Source organism: Brachyhypopomus gauderio, chromosome 3 (genome assembly GCF_052324685.1).
Source record: "Brachyhypopomus gauderio isolate BG-103 chromosome 3, BGAUD_0.2, whole genome shotgun sequence".
Classification (NCBI taxonomy): Eukaryota; Metazoa; Chordata; class Actinopteri; order Gymnotiformes; family Hypopomidae; genus Brachyhypopomus; species Brachyhypopomus gauderio.
The window spans coordinates 17,934,345-17,962,006 of record NC_135213.1 but is presented as its reverse complement, the minus strand read 5'-3'; the positions used below and the strand labels follow the sequence as shown (position 1 = coordinate 17,962,006).

The following is a 27,662-nucleotide window of genomic DNA, read 5'->3' as shown; positions in this document are numbered from 1 at the left end:
ATCACAATATATTTTGTTGCAACAAAAATATACAAGAATTTGATTTACCTTGTTGTTGAGACAGCCTTTGTTGGACAGCTTTTTTTTTACAGTTTCAATCAAATAATCTGCTGAACACACGGACAACTGTCACGTTGTGGGGGGGGGGCCCTGCCGGTCGCCCCCGTTTACAGCGGCAGCGGTCCTGTTTTGGTCACGTGATGTTCGTCCCTCAGGTGGGCGGGACCCGTGATCCGTCTCACCTGAGGGTCGTTTGTTCGTCTATATATGTCTTGTCTTTGTACCAGTTGACTGCTGGTTATTATTTCCTTCATTTGGAACAATGCACGGGTTTTTGGTTTGCACACTTTCTATTAAACCATCCTCTTTCCCTGAGACTTGGCGTGATCGCTTCCTTTTTAGTTGCGCACCCTGCCCATCACAACAACTTCCTGAAGCCGTGGTCCAGACCCGCACCCATACTGTTTAAAGCGCATGACTTCACACAGCCTGCACCCAAGATCAGCCCCTCGGTAACTACGGTACGCCGGCATTTTGACCTTATTTCTGCATACCTGAATAATGTGTTGCACAAGACCATAATGAGAAGAATTATTAAAAACATCTTAAAGAAAAACCTTGCTTTGGACATAGCGACAAATTGTTAGAAAGTGAAGTCAGTGATTGTGTTGTTGATATTGTGGTTGCCAAACATCTCATCATGTTCCAGTACAGCCCAGTAAACCCTGAGGAGCGGGATGTGATTCAAGCTTCCTGAGATGAGCTGGAGCTGAAAGTCCTTCCTGTACCTCACACCTTCTCAACGCTGATGAAACCCCAGCAGGGAGGTGCCTGCTGAAATACAGCAAAATTCAACTACTTCTGCATCCACTGTTCAAACCATGGTGTCATTTTCTCTTTTCACTCTCACTCTGTCACTCTCACTCTCTCTTTTCACTCTCACTCTATCACTCTCACTCACTCTGTCACTCTCACTCTCTATGTCACTCTCACTCTCTCTGTCACTCTCACTCCGTCATTCTCACTTTGTCACTCTCACTCTCTCTCATCCTTGCTGTCTCAAATATGTACACACATAAACTCCTGTAATTTACATTTGTGGAAAGGTTTCACACAACAAATCCTTCTGTGATCCTTGCTTATACCTAACCTAAGCAGGCTTACACAATATGGACAAAACATATTCTTATAAATTTCAAACTACAATTTCAATATATTAATATAGTAATTAAAACAAGTATTAGTTTGACCCAATCTGTTACTTTGAGCAAAACCTTTAGATCATGTGACAGTCTTGACTGACTGACAAAACCATGACTGAGCATCACAGATTGATAATTTCACCATTTCATTTGTTTAGTTTCATGAGTGTTTACTTGAAGTTCCTGAATGTCTACCAGACTGGGTATTTGATTTATTTAATTAAGAATAGAGGTTTTATTGTTAAGTTTACTTCTGTTGTGAACAAACCAGTTGTCTCAGATTGAGAGAATTTAATTTTATTTGATAGATGTAAATGCACTTTATATAGTGTAACTGTTTACTATTTTTATTTTTATTTTTTTTTACAAAGATTTGGGATATTAAAGGTGTCACAGTGAGGACCCCAGCCCCTCCCTTTTGGGCGTGTGTTTACGTGGTCCACGTGTACTCGTCTGCGTCTGTGGTTGTCTGTGGGTGCGGTTATGTCTTGTGAATATCCGTCTCACCTGTGCATCGTCTCGTAATCACGCGGGGCTAATGTGGTTTGTCTATTTAATGTGCGCTCGCGCAGTGTCCTGTGCTCTGAGTCTGAATGTTCTCTGTGAACGTTGTCTAAGTCTGAACGTTTCAGGTCTATGTTACGTGTTTAAACGTGCGCATACTGCGCTATTCTGTGTCACAATAAACGTGACGTCTGTGACCAAGCCGGGATTTGTGTCTCATCCTTCGCGCTGCACCCGACGTCACAAAAGGATTTTATCTGACTGTGAAAACTGCTTTTTCAAAGAAATCCTTATTCATTGGCATATAACCTTTTTTGAACTGTAACACAAATAGTTACTTTCCCTGGTAACGAGTTACTTTTATTATAGAGTAATTCAGTTACTAACTCAGTTACGTTTTTGAACAAGTAGTGAGTAACTATAACTAATTACTTTTTTAGAGTAACGTTCCCAACACTGATTATTAGTAATGAACAACATTCAGAGAACCACTCTCATTCCCTGGACTAAAGGAGAATGGAACTGGCTGAGAAAGAGAGACAGAGGACAATGAAAATGTATATAGTAGCCAATAGTAGCTCAGATAAATAATTTACTACTATTTACTATCATATGTGTCATCCATACAACCTGACGTTAATGTACAGCAGTGATGTTCACTTATCAATTATCAATAGCTCTCTCTCTCTCTCTCTCTCTCTCTCTCTCTCTCTCTCTCTCTCTCTCTCTCTCTCTCTCTCTAAATCATTGATAATGCATCTCTGACATACGGAGCGTATAATAGGCTAACAACATCAGTTTCCAGAACAGAATTCACGCACATCCAATTTCTCCCTGGGACGCTCTGGTACGCTTGCAGAGATCTGAGGTGTGGTCAGAGCTGGCGGGGTGAAAGCCACGCCTCCTTCTCCCAGTCCGCAATTAAGCAGAGACACTGGGAGGAAGACACAGCGACACAGAAAAAGACACAGCTGTCCTGTCCTCAATATTGTTGTGCTGCAGGTGACACAAATACCAGCAAATATCAAACAGTGAGAAACCCAGCCTGGCCAGTCACTTTGACACATAGACGGCACATTCTGGCTGCCATGGGCACGTTGAATTCCTGCATCTCATGTCACTTGGTAACCATGGTCGGAGGGGAAGGGGCTTGCTGTGCTGCACTTGAGGCTTGCACTGGAACATTCTCAGTCTGAGAAAAACCAATGCTCAAACATTTCTGAAATTAAATGCATTTTTTTCCAAAACCTTTAACAAAAATACAAAACACAGTTCACCAAAATGCATCTGTCTCACAAAAGCGACTCAAAAACAGATTGCAATGTCTTCAAAACACACACAGATCACACACAAGTCATAACTGCCCCTCAAGAGTCACCAGTGATGCTCATGGATTAGTAACAAGTGTGCATGGGGAAAGGGAAACGGAACATTTGAGCTTTTTTTTAGCTTGATTTTGGTTTTTTAGCTTTTTGAGCCGCAGTTACAAGTAGGCCTACAATTCAAACAAAGGATTTCCATAGGAAGAAACATTTAGACAGAAAATTAAAAGTAGAAAACATATGTATTCTGCCCATCCCATCTCATTTGCAGGTCACGCCATGTGCAGTAATGATCACGTCATGTGAGGGAATGTGATGGAAGGGACACACCTCAGAAATGTGGACTGTCACTGAATTGTTCATGGGCCCGATGACAGTGAAACATATCCCGGATGAGAATGCAAGGGGGCTCTGCATAATCTAAGAAGGTTTTGGATAATGTATGATGTTATTGGATAATGTGAGAGGGCTCTGGATAATGTACAAAGGTTCTGAATAATGTTAGAAAGTTCTGGATAATGTTAGAATGTTCTGGATAATGTGAGAGGGCTCAGAATAAAGTACTGTGATATTGTTCTATCAGAGCTTCCCACCAAGTACACTCAGAAATGTCATAAGAACTGTTATGGTACAGTATCCTCAGTTACTTAGATGCTGATGTTTGATGTTAATGATGGAGAGCATTATCTAAAATGCTGGTCCAAATCTCCCACTGGAGTTCAATTGGATTGAGATGTTAATGGATGTAATCACTATAACAAGTGATTCCATAGTTGTCAAACTCATGAATCCATTCAGTGACACTACCTTATGTATCACTGTCAGTCAGAAAGACCACACATCAAGACAGAAATGTTTCATCATGGAATTAACACATCTGTATTGACTAACAGTAGTGACAAACTTTGATCTGAAAAGCTCACCTCTGTCTTTCAGTCTTGTTCTTTGCTGACTGTTATGGTGAGACCTCTGCTAGTCTGGTGGAGGCACTGTGAAGTAGTGATGAATACAGGCAGAGGAGTGAACAGAGATATTTATAGGTTTCTTTTTTTGTTGAGACCTACATAAAACCCCAAAGGAAAAGGAATCAAATGTCTACAATAGGAAGAGTGTAGAAGTGTACAAATGAGGGTTTCTGCCTGTGTGTGCTGGCAACCCACAATTCAGCTGACTGTAGAAGTGCTAGAACATTCCTCCAGCTGGCAAAGCCAAGCAAATTGAGCCTGCATGAGTCACACAACATTTTGCTGACCTTTACTGACTTGGTCAAATGTCCTGGGCAGAATGCTTTTACATCATACACTGGCAGATACTTCTAGACTAAAACTGCTTTCAACACTCTCACAGACTGGACAGAACATGTGAGTAATGGAATGCAAGTGCATAACCATATAAGAATATATCAATTTAAAAAATGGAAAATGTAATAAAAAATCCAGGTAATAAATATCCTAAATGCACACACAAGCACACACACCCAAACACACACACACACACACACACACACACACACACACACACACACACACACACACACACACACACAAAACAAACATAAACCCACGTACACACTTACATCTGTAGTCTATGAGGTAAACAGCGGCTTGTATTGAATTATAGTGCTAGATATTGCTGGTGAAATATTTGCTTTAAACTGTGAACTCCACTAAAACTACAAAAACAGCAACAACAACAAACCAATAAGTGGGGTGGATATGGTGAGGGCCTGATGTTATATGACTTGTTATAGAAAATGGTGAGTACAATTTCTTAGGAACATTTGAGAAAAAACACAACTAACACACATACACACACACACACACACACACACACACACACACACACACACACACACACACACACACACACACACACACACACACACACACACACACACACCTGAGTTTGCATCCCATCATTAAGTAGGAGCTTCATTAAAGATTAAACAGGTGCAATGATTGCAATACAACACCCTGCCCAAAGCACTACACTATCACAGCATGACAGTGCAATAAAACCACCCACCCAGTGAACATGGATGGTAGTGAAGTGCCAGTGATGGTGCATCTCTTCTCCTCAGTCCATTACTCCACAATAACACTTCTGAGGTCATTACTAGTATGGAATGCAGCAAAATCAAGAATTATGATTTATCAATTTTTCCTCATCATAGGTGCTTACTATTTTACGCATGTAATTCAAATGTATACAGTAATGCAGCTAAGGGTATCACCGTCCGCTAATTCAGCCCCAGCATCTCGTATCCACTGTTGTACGTCAACGGTGGAAAAACAACATGCCCAGGAGCTCTCTGCTTGGGAGGCTGTTTCCCTGACAAGATCAACTGGAAGCCATTCATTCCCTTAATCACCAGAACAAATAAAAGTCAAGACAATGCAAATGTCACAGACCAGTGCTACATTTCAGTGGTAATTAATCACCTCCATCTTCCTCCTGCTGTCTGTTTGTCCTCTTTTCCATCTCTTTACCTCTCTGTGTGTGTCTCTCTCTCTGTATATATATATATATATATATATATATATATATATATATATATATATATATATATACACACATATATACACAAATACATGTCCTCTCTCTCTCTCTCTCTCTCTCTCTCTCCATGCCACATACTGACTTATCACAAGCAACAGACTAGTGTTATCTTCTGTTTCTCTTTTTGTCAACACCAGCTGTGGACTCCTGCATGCAGCTATCAGAACATACTGAGACACTGCTTATGCAATAACCCCTCCACTACCACCACAAGCACCACACACACTCAGAGAGTAGGGCTTCTTACAAACAATATAACTATTCAAACAGGTTTTATGAACTATGTCTAGATCTGTGTCAAAGTCAGGAGACTGTCCACACCAGCAGTGCTAGCTGAGACTGCTCAAATATATTGAAAGGACTGATGCTATGAGCTCACATAGCCTCAAGCAGACCTCTGGGCTCCCTACTCCAAAACAGGTACATTTGTCATCAGATAAATAATAAATAACAACAAAAACATTATGCACTGACAGTGTACAGAAAAGAGGGATTTTAGTGGCACTGGATGTATGAATAAGGATGAATTTTACAGTGTGAGTGCTGTGAGTCCAGACTCCATTGACTGATCTATCTGCTAAACTGGCTAATACCTGGTCTTACTTAGACCATGCTCAGCACTCCTGTGCTACCAAACATGATGGCTAGCTAACTAAATCACTGTTTAGCACATTAGGTCACACCACTTTCATACACGTCCCTTGCCTTCGCTGGATGAACACACATGGGCCTGTAGGTGAAAAGACCCTCTAAGCAACAGATTGTGGTGATCATGGACTTCTTTTACATCACACTAGCGCAGTGTTAAAACATTGGTCTGCTACACCCCATTGCATTTCGTTGTTACTTGACGTGCAACCTTCCTATAACGACTTTGCCACATTCCCCATCAGAGTGAATATGTTAAATCTAACTAAAGGCGCAAAGCCAGACGCCACCGGTCTGCGCGACGGAGTCTTATCGAAGCACATTAGGCACTTTCGTAATATACTGCAGTGCGAAATGACCCTAGGTAACTGCTGACCGCTGGATATCGGTTCCACTCAGCAAAAATGACATGCACATAAGATATCCACGGTGCAAGGGGCAAATTATGCCACGAAAATAACCATACCGGTTGCACTACTATCCGAAATTGCGCAACCAGAGAGCTGGCCTGCAGTTCACTATCGTGGCATCAGACGTCTGCACGCCTAACACTGCACCGTCCAACAAGACAAAACAGGTCGATTGCAAAATAACTTGCCGCATCTATTTCATCCATATTAATGGTGTAATACCACTAGCAGGACTCACCGGTGTTCATCGCTCTGCCCGATCTGTCGCCACAGATGAGGATTGCGCTGTAGCCGATATCCTTACTGCAACGGCATCGGCGCGCTTCAACGCTTACTCCAGTGCAAAGATGTTCGCAGCCGAGAACGCCACCAGTTTCAGCGTGATGATCGTGAGCAGCACTGCTTCTATTGCAATATTAAAGTCAGTGTGGTGTGTGTCAGAGAATCTGGGCGCCCGCCGCGCGAGTGCACGAGCGTCATGGGTGTTTCCGCGTGACAGCAGCGCGCCGCGCACTCGCATCAGCACCATCCATCGGAGCAGAGGATGAACAGCTGTCACATCCCCCACTGCGCTGACCTGACCTGCAGCGGCACACGGGTACTATACACTGTTTTATTTCGAGAACATCATTTACAGAGAAAAAAAATATTTGTAACTAAATATATATTTCGGATAGCAGAGGTCCTGCAGGGAGTATGTAAACTTCAGAAACTAAGTCTAAATTAAATGCATATAAACTAAATCAAAGTTTAAAACATATATGATTGTGTGTGTGTGTGTGTGTGTGTGTGTGTGTGTGTGTGTGTGTGTGTGTGTGTGTGTGTGTGTGTGTGTGTGTGTGTGTGTGTGTGTGTGTGTGTCTAGCCTTTTTTACTGCACACTGTGTGTGTGTGTGTGTGTGTGTGTGTGTGTGTGTGTGTGTGTGTGTGTGTGTGTATTACTATGTTAATATTTTGTAACAGTATGTTAATTTGCACTGCTTTTGTGTGTGTGTGCGTGTGTGTGAGTGAATGAGTGAGTGAGTGATTATCAATATATGTTTGCTAAACTGCACATTGGAACTGGCTAAACGCAATTTCAAACTTCTGTGTTAACCTTGTTACATAGATTTTTGACAATAAAGTTCTCTTGACTTGACTTGATATTAGTGGATTAGTAACATGATTTATATTTCTGAGTAGGTAAAATCTATGTGCCTTATCCACCAAATAAATCACATAAAACTTAGAGGATGGATAAATATTTAACCTGAAAATAACGCCCTCCCCGCTACTTCTTCCTTTCTTTGTTTTCTATTGCCACCTACTGTTATAAACAGCATCACCCTTCTCTGTTCGGGGACAGCGCCAACGTCATATGTCTACGCCAACGTCATACGTCTGCGACAGGTGCGACGATCCAACATGGCGCCGCTCTATTGGGCATGAATGTATGTTTTATAGTCTTGGCATCAAAAACGATTTGATGAAATGTCTGATATCGACGACATCGGAGAAGTAGAGGTCATCGTTCAAAGCGAAGACGACAAAACAGCTCCACAATGTCCACATGGTGTGTGTGCATAGTTTTTAAACTTCTGATTAGCTGCCCAGCTAGCCAGCCATTACTCCCTGCATCAACGTAAATAGATGTGTTCACGTCTGAAATATTTACCACGAATGTTTTTGTTTTTCCAGGACCTACGGTGCTGTTTCAGGTAACATGCGAAGGTACGAGGAATGGGAGGAGATTCTACGCTTGTTCTGCGTGTCGTGATAGAAAGGAATGCAACTTTTTTCAGTGGGAGAACGAAAAGGTAAAAGTCCCAGAGTTGGAGCAAGCTCCGTTTGTTTGGTTCTCACTGAACGTTTGGGTCTTTGTTTGGGTCTCACTGACTTTGTTTTAGATTTCAGAAGCCAAACTGCTTGCGAGAGAACAGCATAACAGCTCTAAGAGGCCTCGCTGCACTCATGCAGAATACTGCGCGAGGTAGGTGTCTACAGCTGCCTAGCCATGGACGAAAGGATAAAAGAAAATGTACACGTTATACCAAGCATAAGATACAGTAAACCCACTCCAAATGTTCTCAGATTCAGGGAGTTTGTGTCCCTGCCACTGGATCAGAAGAGGTTTTGCGTGGACTGTCAGATCCTGCTGCTCCCTGAAGAATGGAGCGAGCATGCCTCACACCAGGCGCTTAACGACGACATCACAGTGGCTCGACTGAGACGGCCGAGTCTCTTGCTTTGCCCATTGGAAAATAAGAAGAGTAACGCACAGTACTTGTTTGCTGATCGTAGTTGCCACTTCCTTCTGGATGTGCTGTCTGGATTAGGATTCCAGAAGATTCTCTGTGTGGGAACGCCACGGTGAGCTGGGAGTGATCTCAGAGCCAGATGGAAAGGTGTCTGAGTATCATTAGGCTGTATTCAGGCCATTCAGACTTCAGATTCTGAGATTTACATATCGGAGCCATGCAGATATTTTAGAAGATGACTTGGTGAATAGTGTAAATGTGACCTTGGTATATCCATTTTCCCGAACATTTCACAGTTTCTAAATATCGTATTCCACCGTCTGAAGCATTGTCCCAAGCATTGTGGGGAACAGTGATGTTTCCAAACAAATATGATTCGTTATCCTCTGACTGGATGTCAGTGGATTAATTACTGTAATTAAAATTCAAACCACTTTATATTCTTGTATGATGATTTTATTCAAAATAGCCTGAATTAAGATGATGAAAAGTAAAGATGAAAACATGCATTTGTGCTGTATTGTTTTTTTATGTTATGGATTTCTTTTGTTTACATAAACATTGTTCACTAATTACAGATTACATGAAATGATTAAGATGCGAAGCACAGAGAGGACTGATGCCATGAGGAGTTTATTACTGGATATTGATTTCAGGTAAGTTTATATTTAGTTTACCTGAGGCTTCAGGAATTTCTTAAAAAAACAAAAAGGCCACAGCTACAGTATCTGATCCCCTTTAATTAAAAAATCTATGTAATAAAGCAAGGTTATAACATCTTATAACATGGCATTTCTGTACATATCTAGAATGTTTTTTGTACTCCTGTGAGTTGCTCAGCATTGCTGCAGGCTAATCCACTACAAGCTGGGCTGGCATATATGCATGTGGTCTGGGATACTTCGTGGCTCTTTGGGCTTAAAGAAGCGAAAGGCAGGGAACAGTGGCTCTGTGAACTGGTGATGGGCTCTCTCGAACACAGCTGAGCTGGCTGGCGAGAACTCCTGCAGCACTCTCATTGTCTCTGCATCGTAGAAGGCCACGCTGCCCTTCTGGTAGTTCACAGACACGCCCACTTTGTCCGGCACCCCCTGTCCTATCCTGGTGGAAAGTGCCATATGCCGGTCGTTGTGCCAGGCAGACAGGTGGCTGTCCTGAAACTCCAGACACCACGACTGCCTGTTCCTACCCAGCTTTGTACTTTTGTCCTGCCCCTTTCTGTGCATGCTGCCGTAAGCCACGCCCACAGCCCATGCAGGGCAACAATGGACATCTACCTCCCAGTAATGCTGTCCTGCTGTTATGGCAGCTGATCCCAGCGCGCAGTACACCTGATCAAACTGTAGGGGGTGATAAGGAGCTGAGCAGTCTCCTGGAGACATGTGCATGCCCCGCCCCATAGATGTTATCTTGATTTGTCTGTGGCTGGTTATTATGTCAATCACCACCTGTGTGGAGTCTGGTAACAAAGACATAATTGTAAAATTGTGTAATTACCATTAGCATTTAAAATGCACATTTATTTAGATAGAAACCTCTATTATTGAAAGTCATTTTGATAATCTTTTTTAATATTAAGTTATGACGTGTACTATTGCACTCTGCCATGCAGTGTTGCTCAAAAAACACTCTTTACCAAGCAACAGACTCTTTCTCTGTAGCTGGGCTTCCAGCTCCTTTGAAAGCTTTCCTAAAGCCTTCAGAAGCTTCTGGAATCTCTCCTCATTCAGTCTAATGGCCTCACCATCTGCATCCAGTTTCTTATGGCAACTACAGAAAGGTTCATTCAAATGACAAATGTTGAAAATCTCACTATTTACTTATAGATTAAAGTCACTTTAATCTAGTATGTAATGAATACATCATAAATTAATACTTAATCTACTCACATTGAGACTATTAAATTAGGTTTACCTGAGTTTCTCCGTAAAGACCTGAAAATAGAGTTTATAATAATCTCTTAGAAGGGCAGTAATAATTAGAAATAAATACCAGGGTATAATGCTTTAAATTTCACAGTGTACTGTACATTAGATCCTGGCAGTTTGGTAAACTAAAAACACATTCTATTTCCTATGTACCTCGCAGTTGTATTTCTAAATAGGTTAGGCAAAGCTAAATATTTTTTATATTCTTTCTAAACCTTAGAAAGGTTACTTCAAATCATGATCTACTTATCTACTCTGGTGTGGGGGGTCTTACATGCTGCTGGCTCTCGGCCCCGCTCTCTTGCAGTTTCTTGACCGTGCCGATGTGTTTGCGCACCAGTTTCTGGTGCTGAATCCAGTCATGCACCACGCGGGTCAGTCTGCCGCTGCTCTCCCTGTGGTCCTGATCCAGGCGGTCCAGGACAGCCTGCTCGTTCATCTGCAGGACCAGACGCAAACCTTCAAAGCGCTCGTGCACCTGATGCTTCATGTCATCGACGCTCATCTGAACCAGTGGATGGAGAGAGGAGGGAAACAGCGTTAGGCACTGGATGTGTGAGTTTTGCCTAAGGAGTTCATACGTTGAGGCTTTAATAGATTGAAGCGTAGTTGTTTGTTTATTTGTTTTTAATCCAGAGCAGTTGAGATTATTGATTTTGTTTTATTTGGGTCAAGGTTGGATAGACGGAGAAGTTATGGAGTTGAGGTTGGACTAGAGATTAGACGGATGTAAGGAGAGGTTGTGGAGTTGAGGTTGGACAGATGTAAGGAGAGGTTGTGGAGTTGAGGTTGGACAGATGTAAGGAGAGGTTGTGGAGTTGAGGTTGGACAGATGTAAGGAGAGGTTGTGGAGTTGAGGTTGGACAGATGTAAGGGGAGGTTGTGGAGTTGAGGTTGGACAGATGTAAGGGGAGGTTGTGGAGTTGAGGTGGGACAGATGTAAGGAGAGGTTGTGGAGTTGAGGTTGGACAGATGTAAGGAGAGGTTGTGGAGTTGAGGTTGGACAGATGTAAGGAGAGGTTGTGGAGTTGAGGTTGGACAGATGTAAGGAGAGGTTGTGGAGTTGAGGTGGGACAGATGTAAGGAGAGGTTGTGGAGTTGAGGTGGGACAGATGTAAGGGGAGGTTGTGGAGTTGAGGTGGGACAGATGTAAGGAGAGGTTGTGGAGTTGAGGTGGGACAGATGTAAGGAGAGGTTGTGGAGTTGAGGTTGGACAGATGTAAGGAGAGGTTATGTATTCTAAACACTCACAGTCAGGTTGGCTTGGCGTTTTTTCAGGGACGCCATGTGAGCCTCGGTCCTTCTGCTCTCCTTCTCCAGTTCCTCCAGGCAGCAGGACACCTGCTCCTATCATTCACACACACGAGCCTTCAGCCCTCCGTCATAAAGCCACCACCTTCACCACCACCAAAAGCCACCACTGCTCTAACAGTCAGTAACGCTACGAATGGATTGGCTGTGGCTGAAAAGTGTGGGGAGGGAGTTAAGCCAACCTGTGAGAACTTGAGCAAAGCATCGCCTGTTTGGTGGTTTGGTTCTGGGAGGTGCAGAGAGGGCTCAGAGGCTGAGACTGAACCGAGCCCGTCTGGGCCTCCGTCGGGTGGAGCAGTATAGTTATCTGTTGCCATTTCTGTTGACGGAACAAGAATGCAAAACACAAATGCCAAAAAACATCTTGTAACCACAGGAATCCATGATATCTGCTCGATATTGAAACACGGCAGTAGTTGCCACTTCTTGATTTATCACTAATAGTGAATTACACACAGTGGAAGTGTGCATTTGACACCCAAAGCATTACAGTTACTAAATGTCACTTTTCTTTCCCCAGGGGCGCATACCTTGTTCACCTCAGCTTGCAGAAGCCAAAGAGCAGTTTGTCCTAACATGCCAGTAACAGTGTGTGCACTGCAAGCCCTTTGCTTTTACCTCTGCTCAACTGACACACACAGTGAATCTTACTCATTTAAACAACATCACTCAATTCAGTGCAAAACCTGAATTATGTTCATCAAAATGAACAACAGTGGTACTGTGTGGACAACATGCAGCCGCTCAGTTTTCCGCCAACATGCTCCTGTCCTACAGGTCAGAGTTCAGGACTGGATGACAATTCCTTTAATGCACAAGGTCTCTAGATTAAAGCAAGAACATCAAGTGTGTAAGATAGAAGAGAGACTTACCCTGCAGGTGGAAATGATCCAGTGGGTTGTTGTGCTCACCCTGCTGCCTTCACTGGTGTGACAGAAAAACCCGGAGATGATTGTGCAAGTCCGTAACAAGCCAAAGCCTGTTTGTCTGGATGTGTGTGCGCGCATGTACGTGCACAGTCACGTATACAAACTTCTCATTCCTGAGCAGACAACAGTTGTTCTACTGAACACACATCCTACAAGATTTACTGTCAAAATGGATAAATGTATGCTAAGTTTATATACATACTGGATGTACAGTATATAAGTATATATTTTTAATGGCTAATGAATATTTGTGATGTTTTCATTATTTTTTGTTTTCCCTTTTAGATATTCCCAGTTTTATGGGAAGGACGAGTTCTGTCATTATAACATGTTTAACCATCACTTCTTTAATGGAGAGGTAAAAACAAACAAGATGATGTGTTCATCCAGCATTTTGTTTTAACTGCCCTATCTGTGCATGTGCGAGATCTCATCCAGCACTGTCCTGTAATCCAACAGGAGGCATACAGAGTTTTCCTGGACTTCCTGACAGAGGGCGGAGCTAAAGCAGTGATGGTGGCTGACCCTCCTTTTGGGGGTCTGGTTAAGCTGCTAGGTGATACATTCTCTAAGATATCAGAGACATGGAGACAGCTTCAAGGAACAGGTGTCGGCCCTTGCTTTAAACAGACCTTCCAGCCAATCCTTTATAAATATATGTGTCGATTCTGCATTTTTCAATGTCTGCAGTTACCGTTTTCTTAGCAGTGACATACTGTCATGTAAATAACCATTCCAACCACCTCGTGCAGCGAGTGACGTCTCGGAGATGCCGATGATCTGGATATTCCCATACTTCTTTGAGGCACGAATTCTGGACTGCTTCCCTTCGTTTACCATGTTGGATTATCAGGTACACCATCACCAGGTTTATATCATTCATTGCTGTGTCCTGGAGCTTTGCCAAGCCGACTCATTGGGTCCTGTCTGCAGGTGGACTACGATAACCACCCGTTGTACAAGCATGGGACGTCTGGACGCAAGCAGTCCCCGGTCAGGCTGTTCACCAACCTCTGTCCCAAAGACATAATTCTGCCACCAGAGGAGGGCTACAGGTGAACCCAAGTCAACATGCTTCACTCCTTGGTTAATCTGTTCACTCCCTCAGTCGTTTGAATTGGTTCTTTTCTTTGCCATTTTGTTCCCTGTGCCAGATTTTGCAGCATTTGCAATAGATATGTGTCAGCGGAGAACAGGCACTGCCCGGAGTGTGATGCGTGCACGTCGAAGGTAGGCCCCGTCACACCACTGGGTGGGGAGGGTGGGTGTATAAGTGGGGCTCAAATAGGGATGCTCAAAGCCGCCTGTCTCGTCCTCAGAACGGAAGAGGCTGGAAGCATTGTTCGCAATGTGGAAAGTGTGTGAAGCCCTGTAAGTGTGCGAATTCATTTCTAGGTTTTCAGTGCCTTCACAGGCCTTTATATAGACACTACCAGAATGCTAGGAGCCTGCTACTGCGTGCTTATCTGACGTTTATCTACACATGTGCCGTGGTCCCTCAGCCTGGCAACACTGTTCCCCGTGTGACCGCTGTGTCCTCCCGGGTCACCAGTGTGGCCAGACGGGCTGCTACCACTGCGGAAGTCCAGGCCACAAACACAGAGCCTGTCCCAACAAGAAGGAGTGAGTGAACACTGTCACACACACACGAGTGAGGGAACCGGTCAAGAGACATACGCCTACACCCGCCGCCACACAAATGCGCTCACGCATCAGCAGATTCTGAATGTGCTGAACACGCATACCAAAACTTCCTTTTTTACATGCCACTAATGTTCGAAGACAGATGCTCTCAAACTCAGCAGAGACGTTGGGCTTGTGTGCAGGAGCTGGCGTGCGTTAGTGCGGTCTCTGGTGCTGCTGACCTTCTGTGCCTCTGGTCTGTTTACTTACAGCTTACAGCAGCACAGAAGAAGAAAGGACACGCCAAGGCTGTTTCACCACGACTCGGGCAAAAACAAGCCGGCCAAGAAGAAGGGCCACAGGAAGAGGAAAACATGACTTCACTTCTATAGTGTTCATAAAAGTTTTGGTGGCTGATGTGAGGTCATCACTGAGGTCACCCAGACTAAACCAGCCCTTTGTTTCCCTAGTAACACACAGTGAACATGGCTGATGTAGGTACCTTAACTGTTGTACAGTGAAGAATCAAGACTGCAAAAACAACCAGTAGTAACCTGGCATAGTCTATAAAAGGTATACCAGCCTCTGTACAATGATTGTTTTCCATTTTGATAAACTATTTGATTTGAGATAAACAATCTTTTAGATTGTGGTGCATTAAATATGTATAAGGAATGGAAAGAAACTACTGCAAAGTAAGCAAAATACATTTATTCAGTTTAAATCATGTTAATATCAATTTGATTGTTATATATATATTTTAAATGCTTTAGCTGGAAAATAAAACTTAATTTCAATAATATTTAAAGGGCAAAATATCTAGACATCATCTCAGTGTTAATACTAGTGTTAAGATCGTTTTAGCTGAAAAGCATCTGCTTGCCTCATGTTCAGAAAACTTTCTCTCTGAAGTAACTTCTGGATCTCCACATTGAGTCAACCCAACAGTTCAAGTAACAACTGAACTTTCACATTATATTGGTAAAAATTCAAATAAGTAAGTTCAATTATACAACAAATACAGTGTTCTGTAGAGTCTATATTCCCCTTAATAATGAGGTAAAATTTAAGACAAAAATCAAAGTATTCAAGACAAACAATACATTTAGTAAATAAATAAAAGTTATATATGTATAACTATATAGGTTATAAAGTAGTTATAAAGTAGCCATTTTCCCTCTTGTTATTCAAAACTTCCAGGCCCAATCACACATCACAGCCCACTTATTAATATAACCAGAAGTTTAACTGTAGTTTTGATTTAAGAGCTTGTGGGTCATTACTAGCTCACTGATTAAGCATACTAACTGAAGAGAGGGTCCATGGCAAATCAAATGGAATGTAGTGGTCTTCATTTTTGGGGATCCTGACCCACCAAAGGAGGTAAAGGCATTTGACCCCAAGTTGCCTGAAGGTTGCAGCCCACCCGGACCAGTGTTTCCTCCTGTAAGCAGCCATCACTCCTCTATCCGTCCGTAGCGCACGGAGAAGGCGATGAGCCTTTTGTACATGACCATCAGAAGCAGAATAGCCACCAGCACAATGCCACAGATCAGACTGAAGGCCCAGCGAGGACCCAAGATGGTGTAGACCTGGGAGACAAAGACTGGGCCTAGAGTCCGAGCACCACTGCCTGAAGCTGTCAGCCAGCCCATGTACACACCCTGGGAATAAACACACACCCTTGTAAGAGCCATATGCAGTCTTGCTCTCAGCAAAACTAAAGTAACTGCAAAAGGAGAGCAATATGACAATAGCTGTGTTGTCTTGTGATAACCTATAACAACATTTGTGTCATTCCAGTCATACCTGTGGTTTGGGTCCCAAGATCTTGGAGTACAGCGTGTAGGACATGACATTAGTGGCTGGGTAGCCCACTCCTATGAAAATGTTAGATATGATGTACTGTGCCAGGTGGATAGCAGGGGTATACTGGCACCATGTTTGTGAAGGTGGGCATCCAGTGGGTTCCACGGTGCCGTTAGTGGGTAGGGGAATAGCCCCAACAGTAGCTGGAATAGAGTTGTTCTGAAGGTCTGTGTGAGGGGTGGAGAGATGATGAGTGGAATGATCAGTAGAGTCTCCATAATCATCTTTTCTGTGATCCTACACAGTCACTTTTGCACTTCAGCCTGTGTACCAACTCAGAATCTGAGTTTTCTGTTTTTTTGGTTGGTTTTTAACTTTTGACAGAACCAAGTTTTCTAAGTCAGTTAATTTCATAATGGCTGAGAAAATGCCTCACCTGCCCACTGAATCTTTGGGTACTGGTTTCCCCAAGGTAGCAGGATGAAGAAGCCAATAAAAATGATGGCCAAGCCACCCAAGAGAACTGGACGATCTCCAACCCTGATAGTCGAATGGAGAAAGAGGCATCGTAACTGCACCATCTCGACTGAGGCACCCGCATTCAAATTTATTCAAACTAATGCCAAGAGCACTTAAACATGCATTAATTAAGACCTTTTTTTGCATGTAAACCAAGCATATATTTGATTGACTGTCAATTTTGGGCACTATTACAACATTTCAAACAAACAAAAAACAGAGTAGTTTACTGATGAATATAGTGCATGAGCTAAAAATACAAGTCGTATAATTTTTGACTGAATGTGAACATGTAAAATGCAGAGTGTGTGTAGCCACAGCCCTGGCAGCATGCCAAGCATGCTGCATTAAAAACAAGTGTGTCGACCATCCTGTTCAACACTCCCAACAAGACGGAGAGAAAGGCTGGAACTCACCGCACAGAAATGACTTTGACGACGAGGAACACTACGACGGACTGAAACCCAATAGCTGCAAGTATGATTCCATTGTACACAACGGCTTCTTTTCCTGTCCAAGCGAACATGTCCATAGACAGCGGGGTGGCAATACTGTAGAGAGAAAACCACACCACTGTGTACATGGATGAAATCAGAGGTTTCAGAAGTTCCTGACCGACTTCTAAATAAATATTAACATGAAATAAGGAAGCCAATTTTTTTAAACCAGGTTAACACTGACCTCCAGATTTTCAGTTACACTAATAAGACTTTGGGCTACGAATAATACTTCAGGACTTCATGAGAACTTTTACTTGCTGAAAATGCTTCAATGTGGTGAGACAGTGAACATGGACTCACGTTTCAAACACAGCAAAAATGAAGAGGATGATGAAGAACAGGATGTTAGATGTAAGCACGGCCATGTGGTCGATACTTCCCTCCACCTCAGGGACCATGTCTACTTGGTCTGTGAAATGGAAAATGACACCAACATTTGGGTCTCTACTCCGTCTCCTCTACAACTAAAACATTTACAGTTCAAACATTTATTCTGAATCTGACACCTGGTGTATTTGAACCTTCAATAGTCTTGTATAAGATATTTTGAAAGAAAGAATATAGACATTTTTTTTCTTTCCTTCTTTTTTTTTATACAAAAAAGGTCTCAACCCTGGTCCTCATAGCTCAGTGTTATAGGATTTAAAAGCTATTAAAAGCACCCCATTAGGCATAATTGGTTATTAAACACAAACACTGAATGCCCTCAGCTGTGCAGTGATTTAAGCTGCTGTGTACAATCCTGAATGAAAGCAGTACCTTCTGGGACATAGTTAATAGCTCCGATCTGTCTCCCGTCATCATCGACACGATGCTCCCTGGCAAAACAAAACAGAGGAAATTGTTTTCAAAAAGTTATGAGACATTATGTGTGCAGAGTACTCCAAATATTAAAATGCTTTAAAAAAAAAATTCTCTAAACACATTTGTCTTAGAAATCCTTAATGAACGCATTTATAGAGGTGTGATATGCTGACCCTCCTACAGTAATTGCTGGCTACAATTAAAACTTACTGTGCTTATAACATTACCTCAGAACTACAAGGACCAGCAGGATGTTGATGACACCAAAGAAAGCAGCCAGTAGCGCCGGGGCAGTGTACATGTTAACCTGCAGCTGAAAGATCCCCACAGAGACGCCTTGCTCCCCAATAACTGATAGAGCTGCCTGGAGAGCTGGAAATGCCCACACCCACACATATACACACACACACACACACACACGATCACTCAAATCCTGATTTGTTTTTCCTGAGTAAAACCAAAATTAGCAACAGGTCACATTAAAAGCTGCATAACACTAAGCTTTTGGTGCAAATAACAGGGTAATTTCAAACACTGTTAGATTGAGTTATTTTCATTATTGTATCTATAGTGTGACTCTGCTATGACAGCAGCTCTGCACATCCTGTGAAACTACTGTTTCCCCTGACTGACACAAAGCTAGTGGCTTTCAGTTCGCAATCACACTTCCTACAGTGCAGACCCACTGGCCACGTCACATTTATTTGTCTACACTGCAGTCCCGTGAGTAACTGTACATTGACCAGTGCTGTGCTGTTTTGATGGTCTATTCCAACCTACAAGTACACAGGCATGCTCAGGGGCAACAAACCCCTTTTCCCGCCTACACCAACCCCCCCCCCACGAGGTCCGTCAGAGCAATTAAGGAATACACATATATCCCTGCATTAAGATGGCCTAATAGGTTTCTGTTTACATTTGTCCTGCCCGAGGCACATATAACATGTTTGTCCAACATTATACAACATCTTAGCAGACACCTTGGCGATCCACAGCGGAGTGGGATGAATCACCACAGCGGGAAAGGACGAACCTGGGCCGAGGATGAAGCCCAAGGCCTGACAGGCACTCATGTTGGCCATCGCTCCGGTCCTCTCGTTCAGGGAAGTGGCTCCTGCAACGTAGGCCCTCACCACAGCCACGTTACCTGGGGGGGATTCAAGACAAGACACGGTCAGCCCTCGTTTGGTCACCCTTATCCTGCTTCTATCCGTGCCAAGATGCTTAATCTTCTTACCTGATCCAAAGCCCACAAACGCTCTGGCCAGAAGCATGTGGTATTTGTTGTGAGAGGGAGGGAGGTACACGTAGGAGTAGTAGATGTTGGCCAAAACATTGATACATATGGAGCAGACCAGAGATTCCCGCCGAGGCCTGTGATTGGACCACAGCCCAAACAGAGGCGACGCCACCATCTGGCCCAAGCTGTAGGCAGCTACCACCCAGCCCAGGAAGCTGGCGTTCGCACTGTCGTCGATCTACCAGTGACAGTCAACATAGAACTATTTTTTTCCCTCAACCAAAAGATCTCATTCCATCATCTGAATAAAGTAATTCTATTTGTGGAAAAAGCTGCTCAAAACTGAAAATGCAAAAAGGAATTAACTTCTCAAGCACTGCCTATTTTGGCAACTTCTTTTTTTCAGTTCTCTTTTTGTGAACTCAATTTCTAGCAATTGGTACACTCAGCCTTGGAGAGATTATTTGTACTTTTTTAAAAAGTGGATAACCATAACACATTCACTTTTCTAAAGACTAACAAATTTCATTTGAAACAAACATCATATTTACCTTTTGCAGATAGGGCCATACTGATGTGATGACGATTGAAAAACCTAAAGAGCACATTGAGGTCAATGACAAACTCCTCTGTTATCCCCTTTTCAATCTATTGTCATAATGTGTGAGACTCCACAACATACTGGAAATGGCATTCTGTCCAAACACAAATTTTGGTAATGCAACATTCAGGTATGGTGGAATAGCCCCATGTATGCAGGTGCTCTGGTCTGGGCACGGGCCTTCCTCAGTACACAGCAATGCCTCACCTACACTGCTGAGGAACATGGTGAAATACATGACCCTGATCGACCTCCATCGGCTCTTCCCATCTTGTTCGATGCTGCAGGAAGAGAAGCAACAATGTTTGTTAGCAACTCTCAGTTCTCAGTGACCTGACTGTGAAGACAAAAGGCTCAGATTAATCATGACCACAGGACAAGCTGTCAAAAGAACCTGGCCATTATCCCAAAATCACATTAGCCCAAAATCACAATCTGCTAGCACTGGTGAGAAAAGCATTTAAAAACATTTAATTGTAACATTATTACACTTAAGTAACATTAGTACAGTGCTGTAATACATATGGAATTTGGGTTGGCACCATCACTGAGCCTAGTTTGGAGCTGCAGCTACTCCGTGCTTCACATCACATACAGAAGTTGTATAAAGCCCAGTATGTTCAGAGATATTTTACCTCAAGAAGGTCTCTGCCAAAAGCTACAAATAAAATGTTACATATACAGTTTCTTAAAATAAAGTTAAAATGGGCAAACATTAATTTAAATAAACATAAGAATAAAACCAAATTAATCAAAAAATACCAATCAATAATTGAGTAAAGAAATAAAAATTTACCATAGTATTTAAAGTTAAAAGTGCAGTGCCAAGGACCTGTGTTTAACTTGAAAACCTGGCAATATAAACACTTTTTTGTTTGTTTGTTTCAATTTAACATCATCTTGTTTTGGGACTCTTCTAACATCCTTTTTCCATTTTAAAACAGCATAGCTTGTTGGCAGGACTGACTAGTGATCGGAGAGCGCTGCCTGGCCCATAACACTGCAGCAGATCATATTAATTCACTATCAATTTATAAAGAACATTTCTCAGACTTATTTCCCCTTCCAGACTTATTTCCTGCAAATTTTCCATTGTGTATTTGTCATATTGTATTGATTACAATCTATTAAAACTAGTTATTTTGAAGATTAACTTAAAAAAAGAATCTCCTAGTTATTGTTACTAGACCATGTTCCCACAAGACTAGAAAAGTGGGTACAAAGAAAAGCTCTTCCACAGTTGGACATCAAGCACATTAATGCTGATATTCACGAAAGGGGCTGAGCTCTATCGTATAACATTGTATAACACCAACACACAACCACTCTAACAAGCACAAGATGCTTCCTTTTTATTGTGAACATTAGGCTTACATTCACACTACACTGAGTGGCTTTTTTAAGTTATTCAGGGCCTGTAATTGTTACAGAAACTGAATGTGAACACCCTTGCGTGCTGTGGTTTACATACTTGATCGGATCTGTTATATGTAGGTAGTTACAGGCTTAAACCAATGTGTCAGCTCGCCAATAAACAAGTACGTTACGTGAGCTACCTAGTTACATATTTCTAGCTCGATATAGACAGTTTTAGCCCAATGATGAACTAGAATTGTTAACTTTTAACTCTACAGCTAACCCTGCTCACTGTAAGTAACATATACTTCAAGTCTGGTGCTGTGTCAGGCATAAAGGTCACTACTGGATGGTAGAGCGGTCAGCTCCCTCTCTCACCTGTCCTCATAAAGGTCACTACTGGATGGTAAAGCGGTTAGCTCCCTCTCTCACCTGTCCTCATAAAGGTCACTACTGGATGGTAGAGCGGTCAGCTCCCTCTCTCACCTGTCCTCATAAAGGTCACTACTGGATGGTAGAGCGGTCAGCTCCCTCTCTCACCTGTCCTCATAAAGGTCACTACTGGATGGTAGAGCGGTCAGCTCCCTCTCTCACCTGTCCTCATAAAGGTCACTACTGGATGGTAGAGCGGTCAGCTCCCTCTCTCACCTGTCCTCATGGCCTCCGAGTAGCGGGCTGTGTTCTTCTGGCTCCACGGACATTTAGTCACTACGCGAAACGAACAGGGAGGTAACCACAAAATGACCAAAAACAACCGTCTGAACCGTTGGAAGTAATGTTACATGTTTTAAATTGCCAACTAGATTTTAGTTTAACTTCCGAGTTCACAGTTGCGAAGTGGAGGTAGCAGTACTAATCTCGATAACGTCGTCAAAGAAATGCGTAATACTGCCATTTTATTTGTTACAAATTAATGCTGCCCTGCGTGAAGTCCAACAGTGTTACAATTTCATGAGGTGGTGTAATGACACTTCCTTATGTGAAGTTGGCGACCTAAAAAAAAAGCTAATTATTTTTCAAAATTGAAGTCCCATAACATTTTTGAGAAATAAACCGGAGAAAAAACGCATTTAAATGAAAACAGGATCGATAATTTTGCGCGATGTCTGCTCTTTACTGTCGAGTGCTACCTTATATGATTAAAATTAGCTTTTAGTTATGCTATTTATTTTTGCTGTTGATGATGCATGTTTTGATTTATCAAGCAACATATAAATTGATTAACTACTCTGTGGACTTCCAGGTAAAATAACTCCTTTTCAGTATGAAACCGACTTTGCAGTTTATTGCCTTTTTGTTTTATTGGTTATTTTTGTTTGTTTGTTTATTTTTTGCAAATTAAAGTCTCACAATTATCCCATCATTGCATTGGCCATCATAAAGTTAGAAATGAACCAAGACGATTAAGCACATTGAGCACCCTGCAGAGAGTATATTATGTTAAAATACCTGAGCTATTATTACATTATTAAGCTCTGAATTATCACACACACACACACACACACAAACACACCACCTTCTGATGTTATTATGACATACACAATGTCAGGGAGAGGCTGAATAATCTAAAACTTGCTTTCTGGAGAAGAGGTTGTGTGGTATCCCAACCAGATGTTATCCAACCAGAAATCAGCACTCCCATTCCTTCTCCTACCGGGGAGGAGTTTTTAGTTTTCTTTGTAATTTCCGGTTGTTTTTCTCTCTGTCACACAGATATCCTTCTTGATTAGATGTATAACCTCGTTTTCTCACCTACCTCCGTCTCTCATGTAGCTCCATCCAGTCAGTCCCACTATGTTCTGTAGCTCTTCTCAATAGCTCCACCATTATTAATGGACATTAAGCACTAGGCACATTTCTGAGCCCTGTTGACTTTTCTGCATGGTGGGAGTGGAACTATCCTTCACCAGAACCAGCAGAAGGATGAGAGGGGGAGATAAAGGGTGTTAAACATGCTTCAGTTTCAGACCAGTCTCTGAAACAGCAACTGCACATTTTTACATATATACACGTAAACTATATATATATATATATATATATATATATATATATATATATATATATATATATATATATATATATATATGAGAGAGAGAGTAAAAATTGTTTTTTCTCTGGAAACCTTCAGTAATTTACTACAATTTTTAATATCTGTATGTATCTTTCCAAAGTACACTGCAGTAACGAACCTGGAATATATTTCAGTTATTCTATACATGTATATATAAAATACACACACACACATACACACACACAAACAGATACACACTACCAGTCAAAAGTTTGGATACACCTACTTTTTTATTTTTATTAGTTTCTACATTTCAGAAAAATGAAATAACACATGACTATGCTATGTTAAACCCAATCAGATGGTTTAATAGATGGCTGTAGATTGTCAAGTTTTTCTGAGCCACCCATTGCTGGACAGTTTGCGATGAAGTGCTGGATGCTCATTAGGGTGTTTCTTATTTGTTTGTTTTTCAGTGGGCCACCCACTGAAATGGTTCATTTTGGTGAGAAAATAAATGTGTAAAAATTTCAAGGGGAAATTCCTTGGGGAAATCAGTTCCTCTGATAGGTACCAGAGATGCCCTTGTAACTTCTTCACAGCAATTTTCGAGATCTCAGGATGCTGGGTCTTGTAGGCATCCAAGTCTTTCTATAATTAAGCATTATAGACACAATTCTGCACACTAAAAGTAAAAAAATTACTAGTTAAAAGAGGTTTGTACGCTAAGCACCAACCACTTTTGTTGCATAACATCATATGCAACATAAGCATTTTTAGGGTACATTTGCGCAATACTGTAGGGTCGGTAGCGACCCCTAAAAATCATTCTAAAAAAAAAAAAAAAAAAAAAAAAAAAGGGTATAACTTTTTTATGATAATGAACCAAATGGCAGGGTGGCCCATGCAAAAATCGAATCTTCAAAAATAAGAAACACCCTAATGCTCATGGTGTTCTTAACGAGCTTCATGGGGCAGGACCCATGATGCCCTGAATACATTCTCATGTATGCTGAGCACTTCTATGTGAGGGGCAAAATGTATTAATGTTTTGAGGAGGCAATTAAAATAATAACTATTAGTTATTATTAATTATAGTTATATAATGGTTTTGGGGAAAATCATATAGAGGCCATTAACATAAAGCATAAACCATTAGTTTAAAATGCCCTTATGACTATAAAGAACATACATTCAGTCAGCTATGTCCAAACTTTTGACTGATAGTGTATATATACATGAGAATGAGGGAGAGAGAGAGACATTTCACACGTGCTTTTGTGACCAAACAGTTTGGATACCAGACAGATTGTCAGATGGAGAAAGATCCTGGAGTGCAATAATTAAGTCCCAGTTTGAATCCTTAAAGGACAGGTCCTACAGGTTTTCCATCCTCCCTTGATCTAGGGACAAGACTAACCAGTTACATTCATCATTTTAATTCACAACAAGAGATTGCAAAATCCAAGACCGGATTTATAATTGAGGGCCAGATGTGAAAATCACTGTTATTATCGTTCTTGTCACGATAAATCATGTAATTCACAAACCACAACAACTTCTAGATTCTCCATTACAAGTTGTGTAGTGTGAACATTTTGGGGCATTTAGCAGATGCTTTTATCTAGAGCGACTTACAAAACACTTTGCCATCTCTTCACAGAACTCATCCTAGATAGTACAATATAGATAGGTCCAAATTCAAGATACCCTTGAACCACATTACTACTAGACTACAGGAATCAATGTCATTACCCAATATTACAACTTAACATAGGCTCTTGTGGGAGGGCTTGCGGTACAGATCAAGATTTGACTGTGGTTATCATGGGTAGGCAATTATCAAGGTTTTATATCTGATCAAAGTACACCAAAATTTTGAACCAGAGTTGTCCATATTTATCTGTTTCAGCAAGTGCTGTATCCACCCTGTAACTGACACCTAGGACCAAGGTGAAACTATACATGCAGCAAGTTATCACAGCCAACAACAGCTAGAAATCAACAAGGTTAGGATAAGAAACCTGGAATCAGAATCTAAGGCAAAAGTAACGAAACTCAAAACCTACCTTAAATAACCACAGGATGTTCCAAGAGAACAAAACAGTACAGCGCCCTGAAGAGTTTTAAAGTCTGTGGCCAAGGTCGGTCTAATTGTACACTACGTTACACTACATTTTTCATGCATTTCACCATACAACCGGTAGATGTCGCACTAAGCAGCATGTTCAACATGATCGCTCTCACGCTATCGTCCACACGTCGTCAACAAATTACGCCACAGTAAAACAGAGTAGCCTGCTGTTTTATGCAACCGTGTTGTTTCAGGAACACTAAAAATTTAGGCTATTTATTTGAATGCAACAGTGGAAACAAACCCCAAATAATGTAAACATAATTGTAGACATAATAATGTTGACAGATATATTTACACATATTCCAATTCAAATGTATAATTTCATATTTATGATATATTTACAGGCAATTAATTTAGCTGCCAGTTAATGGTAAACAATCAGCCACTATAAACGGACACTTTAACTCCATATAAACATTTGCTCCTTTAAAATAAATGAGTGTGAGGGAATTTGTGATTCCCTGTCTGTGACTCTGAATCAGAACACTGTTCACTCTATTATCTGATATTATCCCCACCCCATTACCCCTACATCCAGTGTACTGTACCTTATCTCCTGATAATCATACATGTTTTATCATTCTTACCCAATTGTCTTAAGACACATCTTTCTTCTGTATTTAACTAGATGCATCATCATTAAACTTTGGAACTATTTCCTGACATCTGTCTGTTGTGAGTCTGTTCTGGCCAGCTACAGAACAATACTCAGGGCTGAACAAATTTATAATGTCGGTTATGAAACCTGAATATTTTGATCTACGTCTAAAGGACGTTTCCAAAAAACCTAACACCTAGTACAAGAGAAAATAAAATAATACTTTGAAAAAAGCTAAAGGATTAAAGTTTAACTCTTACCTTGAAAAATTGCACGAGCACAACGAAGCAGAAAGTTTTACCATGTTCTGAAACGTGTTTAGCTAAGCATATCTTGCAAATTATTAATAAATCAGATACATATATTGTGTGATTCTTCGGTTTTATATTGGTCACTTTGATAGCCACTGCAGAAATGGATAGGCAGAGATATATATCCACATCCCATGCAGGGTAAAGTCGAGTTTCATTGACAAGCGACGATCTGCTGTATGAATCTTTTGCTTTTCATTTTTATACTATCAGTTTATCAAGAGAACTTTGCAGTGACGTGTTCATCGCGTCTTGTTAGCTGAGGCCCAACTGGCACCATCCACAGGCGATAACATCCACAGCTATCCTAAATGTCAGCGTTTATTCAAGCTCGTTACCAGACACGGAGACCTTTTTAAGGCACATTCCATCAGGCTACCCAAAATTTCAGTGTATTGTAATTCGTTGGAGAACTTAACAAAGACTTCCAGGAGTGTGTTTGGGAGGAAAATGGTCCGTTGTAGAGAATTTCTGATTTCTTTGCTTGCACAGGTGATGAAGGACCTCTGTCTGAAAATGCTTACCCTTTCTCCAGTGTAGTAGGCTACTTTGTAATTTCGAAGAAACCACCGCTCTAATGGAAAAACCATGTTATCTTCGATGTTATCTGATATGTTTAATATCTTTAACATATTTCTCTTAGAGTAACATAATTATTGCCTTCCCTTCGTAACTTTAATTTACAAGAACACTCCCTTACTTCCTTCCTTGTCCATGTGATCCATAGATCACTCGAGTGAGCGACATGAATCGAAGTCGACTTAATTTGAAATTCGTCCAAAATGACTAATGAACAATAAGACCAATCCGTTATCCATACCAATAATTATTTATTTCTGTGTTTATGATGCTATTATTCCATATTATACCACAGTTAGTTCCGACCCTACAATGTGATTGGCTGAGAGGCGATCTAGGAGTGCCAATATTACATGTTATAGCACTGTAACCGAAGCTCTCCATGTATTACTCCGCCACATACAGGTAACCTAGCAACGAAGCGGCGTTTACAAGCCAAACAGCGCAACTACAAACAAGTATCAAAAGTATCAAAATGAATTACACGGATTTAATTAAATCTATTGGCTTCGAAACCATTTGTT

The 27,662-nt window shown here is 41.5% G+C and overlaps 4 protein-coding genes across 11 annotated transcripts in view; 1 reads left to right on the top strand and 3 right to left on the bottom strand.

Annotated features, from left to right (window-relative positions):
• The window catches only part of ablim2 (actin binding LIM protein family, member 2), a 55,580-nt gene extending 48,479 nt beyond the window's left edge, over positions 1–7,101 (bottom strand). Inside the window, exons 1-2 of one of the 2 annotated variants that reach the window (XM_076999935.1) lie at positions 6,884–7,101; positions 3,952–4,017 (exon numbers count right to left, since the gene is read on the bottom strand). Coding sequence is in view for 1 of the 2 variants with exons in the window: in XM_076999933.1 (XP_076856048.1) it covers positions 6,884–6,893 (10 nt within the window). In the remaining variant the exon portion in view is untranslated. The remainder of the gene's footprint in view (positions 1–3,951; positions 4,018–6,883) is intronic. The other variant, XM_076999933.1, reaches the window with a different exon arrangement.
• Positions 7,102–7,133: 32 nt separating this feature from the next.
• On the top strand, positions 7,134–15,475 carry zcchc4 (zinc finger, CCHC domain containing 4). The gene is made up of 14 exons (XM_076999954.1): positions 7,134–7,243; positions 7,965–8,197; positions 8,323–8,441; positions 8,532–8,614; positions 8,716–8,994; positions 9,461–9,538; positions 13,336–13,408; positions 13,510–13,657; positions 13,803–13,903; positions 13,984–14,105; positions 14,205–14,280; positions 14,370–14,421; positions 14,553–14,673; positions 14,946–15,475. Exons 2-14 carry the CDS (start codon positions 8,116–8,118, stop codon positions 15,049–15,051), a joined length of 1,440 nt encoding a protein of 479 aa, XP_076856069.1. The 5' UTR covers positions 7,134–7,243; positions 7,965–8,115; the 3' UTR covers positions 15,052–15,475.
• LOC143510521 (E3 ubiquitin-protein ligase TRIM62) lies at positions 9,500–13,086 on the bottom strand. Of its 2 annotated transcripts, XM_076999955.1 has the most exons (7): positions 12,994–13,086; positions 12,304–12,440; positions 12,062–12,157; positions 11,085–11,315; positions 10,797–10,816; positions 10,519–10,652; positions 9,500–10,341 (listed from the first exon to the last, which is right to left on the bottom strand). In XM_076999955.1, the coding sequence occupies exons 2-7, from the start codon at positions 12,436–12,438 to the stop codon at positions 9,743–9,745; spliced, it is 1,215 nt and encodes a 404-aa protein (XP_076856070.1). In that variant the 5' UTR covers positions 12,439–12,440; positions 12,994–13,086; the 3' UTR covers positions 9,500–9,742. The 2 variants fall into 2 exon arrangements, with proteins under 2 accessions (XP_076856070.1, XP_076856071.1); XM_076999956.1 differs by having other exon boundaries at positions 12,304–13,065.
• On the bottom strand, positions 15,370–26,803 carry mfsd8 (major facilitator superfamily domain containing 8). Of its 6 annotated transcripts, none has more exons than XM_076999947.1 (14): positions 25,583–25,647; positions 24,815–24,916; positions 23,259–23,403; positions 20,354–20,427; positions 20,097–20,140; positions 19,543–19,783; positions 19,339–19,452; positions 18,533–18,677; positions 18,261–18,319; positions 17,802–17,910; positions 17,418–17,552; positions 16,919–17,022; positions 16,483–16,709; positions 15,370–16,337 (listed from the first exon to the last, which is right to left on the bottom strand). In XM_076999947.1, the coding sequence occupies exons 3-14, from the start codon at positions 23,327–23,329 to the stop codon at positions 16,131–16,133; spliced, it is 1,530 nt and encodes a 509-aa protein (XP_076856062.1). In that variant the 5' UTR covers positions 23,330–23,403; positions 24,815–24,916; positions 25,583–25,647; the 3' UTR covers positions 15,370–16,130. The 6 variants fall into 6 exon arrangements, with proteins under 6 accessions (XP_076856062.1, XP_076856066.1, XP_076856064.1 ...); XM_076999951.1 differs by having other exon boundaries at positions 23,259–23,398; XM_076999949.1 differs by lacking the exons at positions 24,815–24,916; positions 25,583–25,647 and adding an exon at positions 26,509–26,803.
• Positions 26,804–27,662: the final 859 nt, after the last annotated feature.

Coding starts and splice junctions, on each gene's coding strand:
- zcchc4 (XM_076999954.1), top strand. CDS start 8,116: ATGTCTGATATCGACGACATCGGAGAAGTAGAGGTCATCGTTCAAAGC. Junction 14,281..14,369: donor GTGATGCGTGCACGTCGAAG/GTAGGCCCCGTC, acceptor TCTCGTCCTCAG/AACGGAAGAGGCTGGAAGCA. Junction 14,422..14,552: donor TGGAAAGTGTGTGAAGCCCT/GTAAGTGTGCGA, acceptor GTGGTCCCTCAG/CCTGGCAACACTGTTCCCCG.
- mfsd8 (XM_076999949.1), bottom strand. CDS start 23,329: ATGGTGGAGCTATTGAGAAGAGCTACAGAACATAGTGGGACTGACTGG. Junction 17,553..17,801: donor ATTTTTGCTGTGTTTGAAAC/GTGAGTCCATGT, acceptor TTCTCTCTACAG/TATTGCCACCCCGCTGTCTA. Junction 16,710..16,918: donor CCCAAAGATTCAGTGGGCAG/GTGAGGCATTTT, acceptor CCCCTCACACAG/ACCTTCAGAACAACTCTATT.
- LOC143510521 (XM_076999955.1), bottom strand. CDS start 12,438: ATGGCAACAGATAACTATACTGCTCCACCCGACGGAGGCCCAGACGGG. Junction 12,158..12,303: donor CTTTGCTCAAGTTCTCACAG/GTTGGCTTAACT, acceptor TGTGAATGATAG/GAGCAGGTGTCCTGCTGCCT. Junction 10,342..10,518: donor GAGAAAGAGTCTGTTGCTTG/GTAAAGAGTGTT, acceptor CTTTGTTACCAG/ACTCCACACAGGTGGTGATT.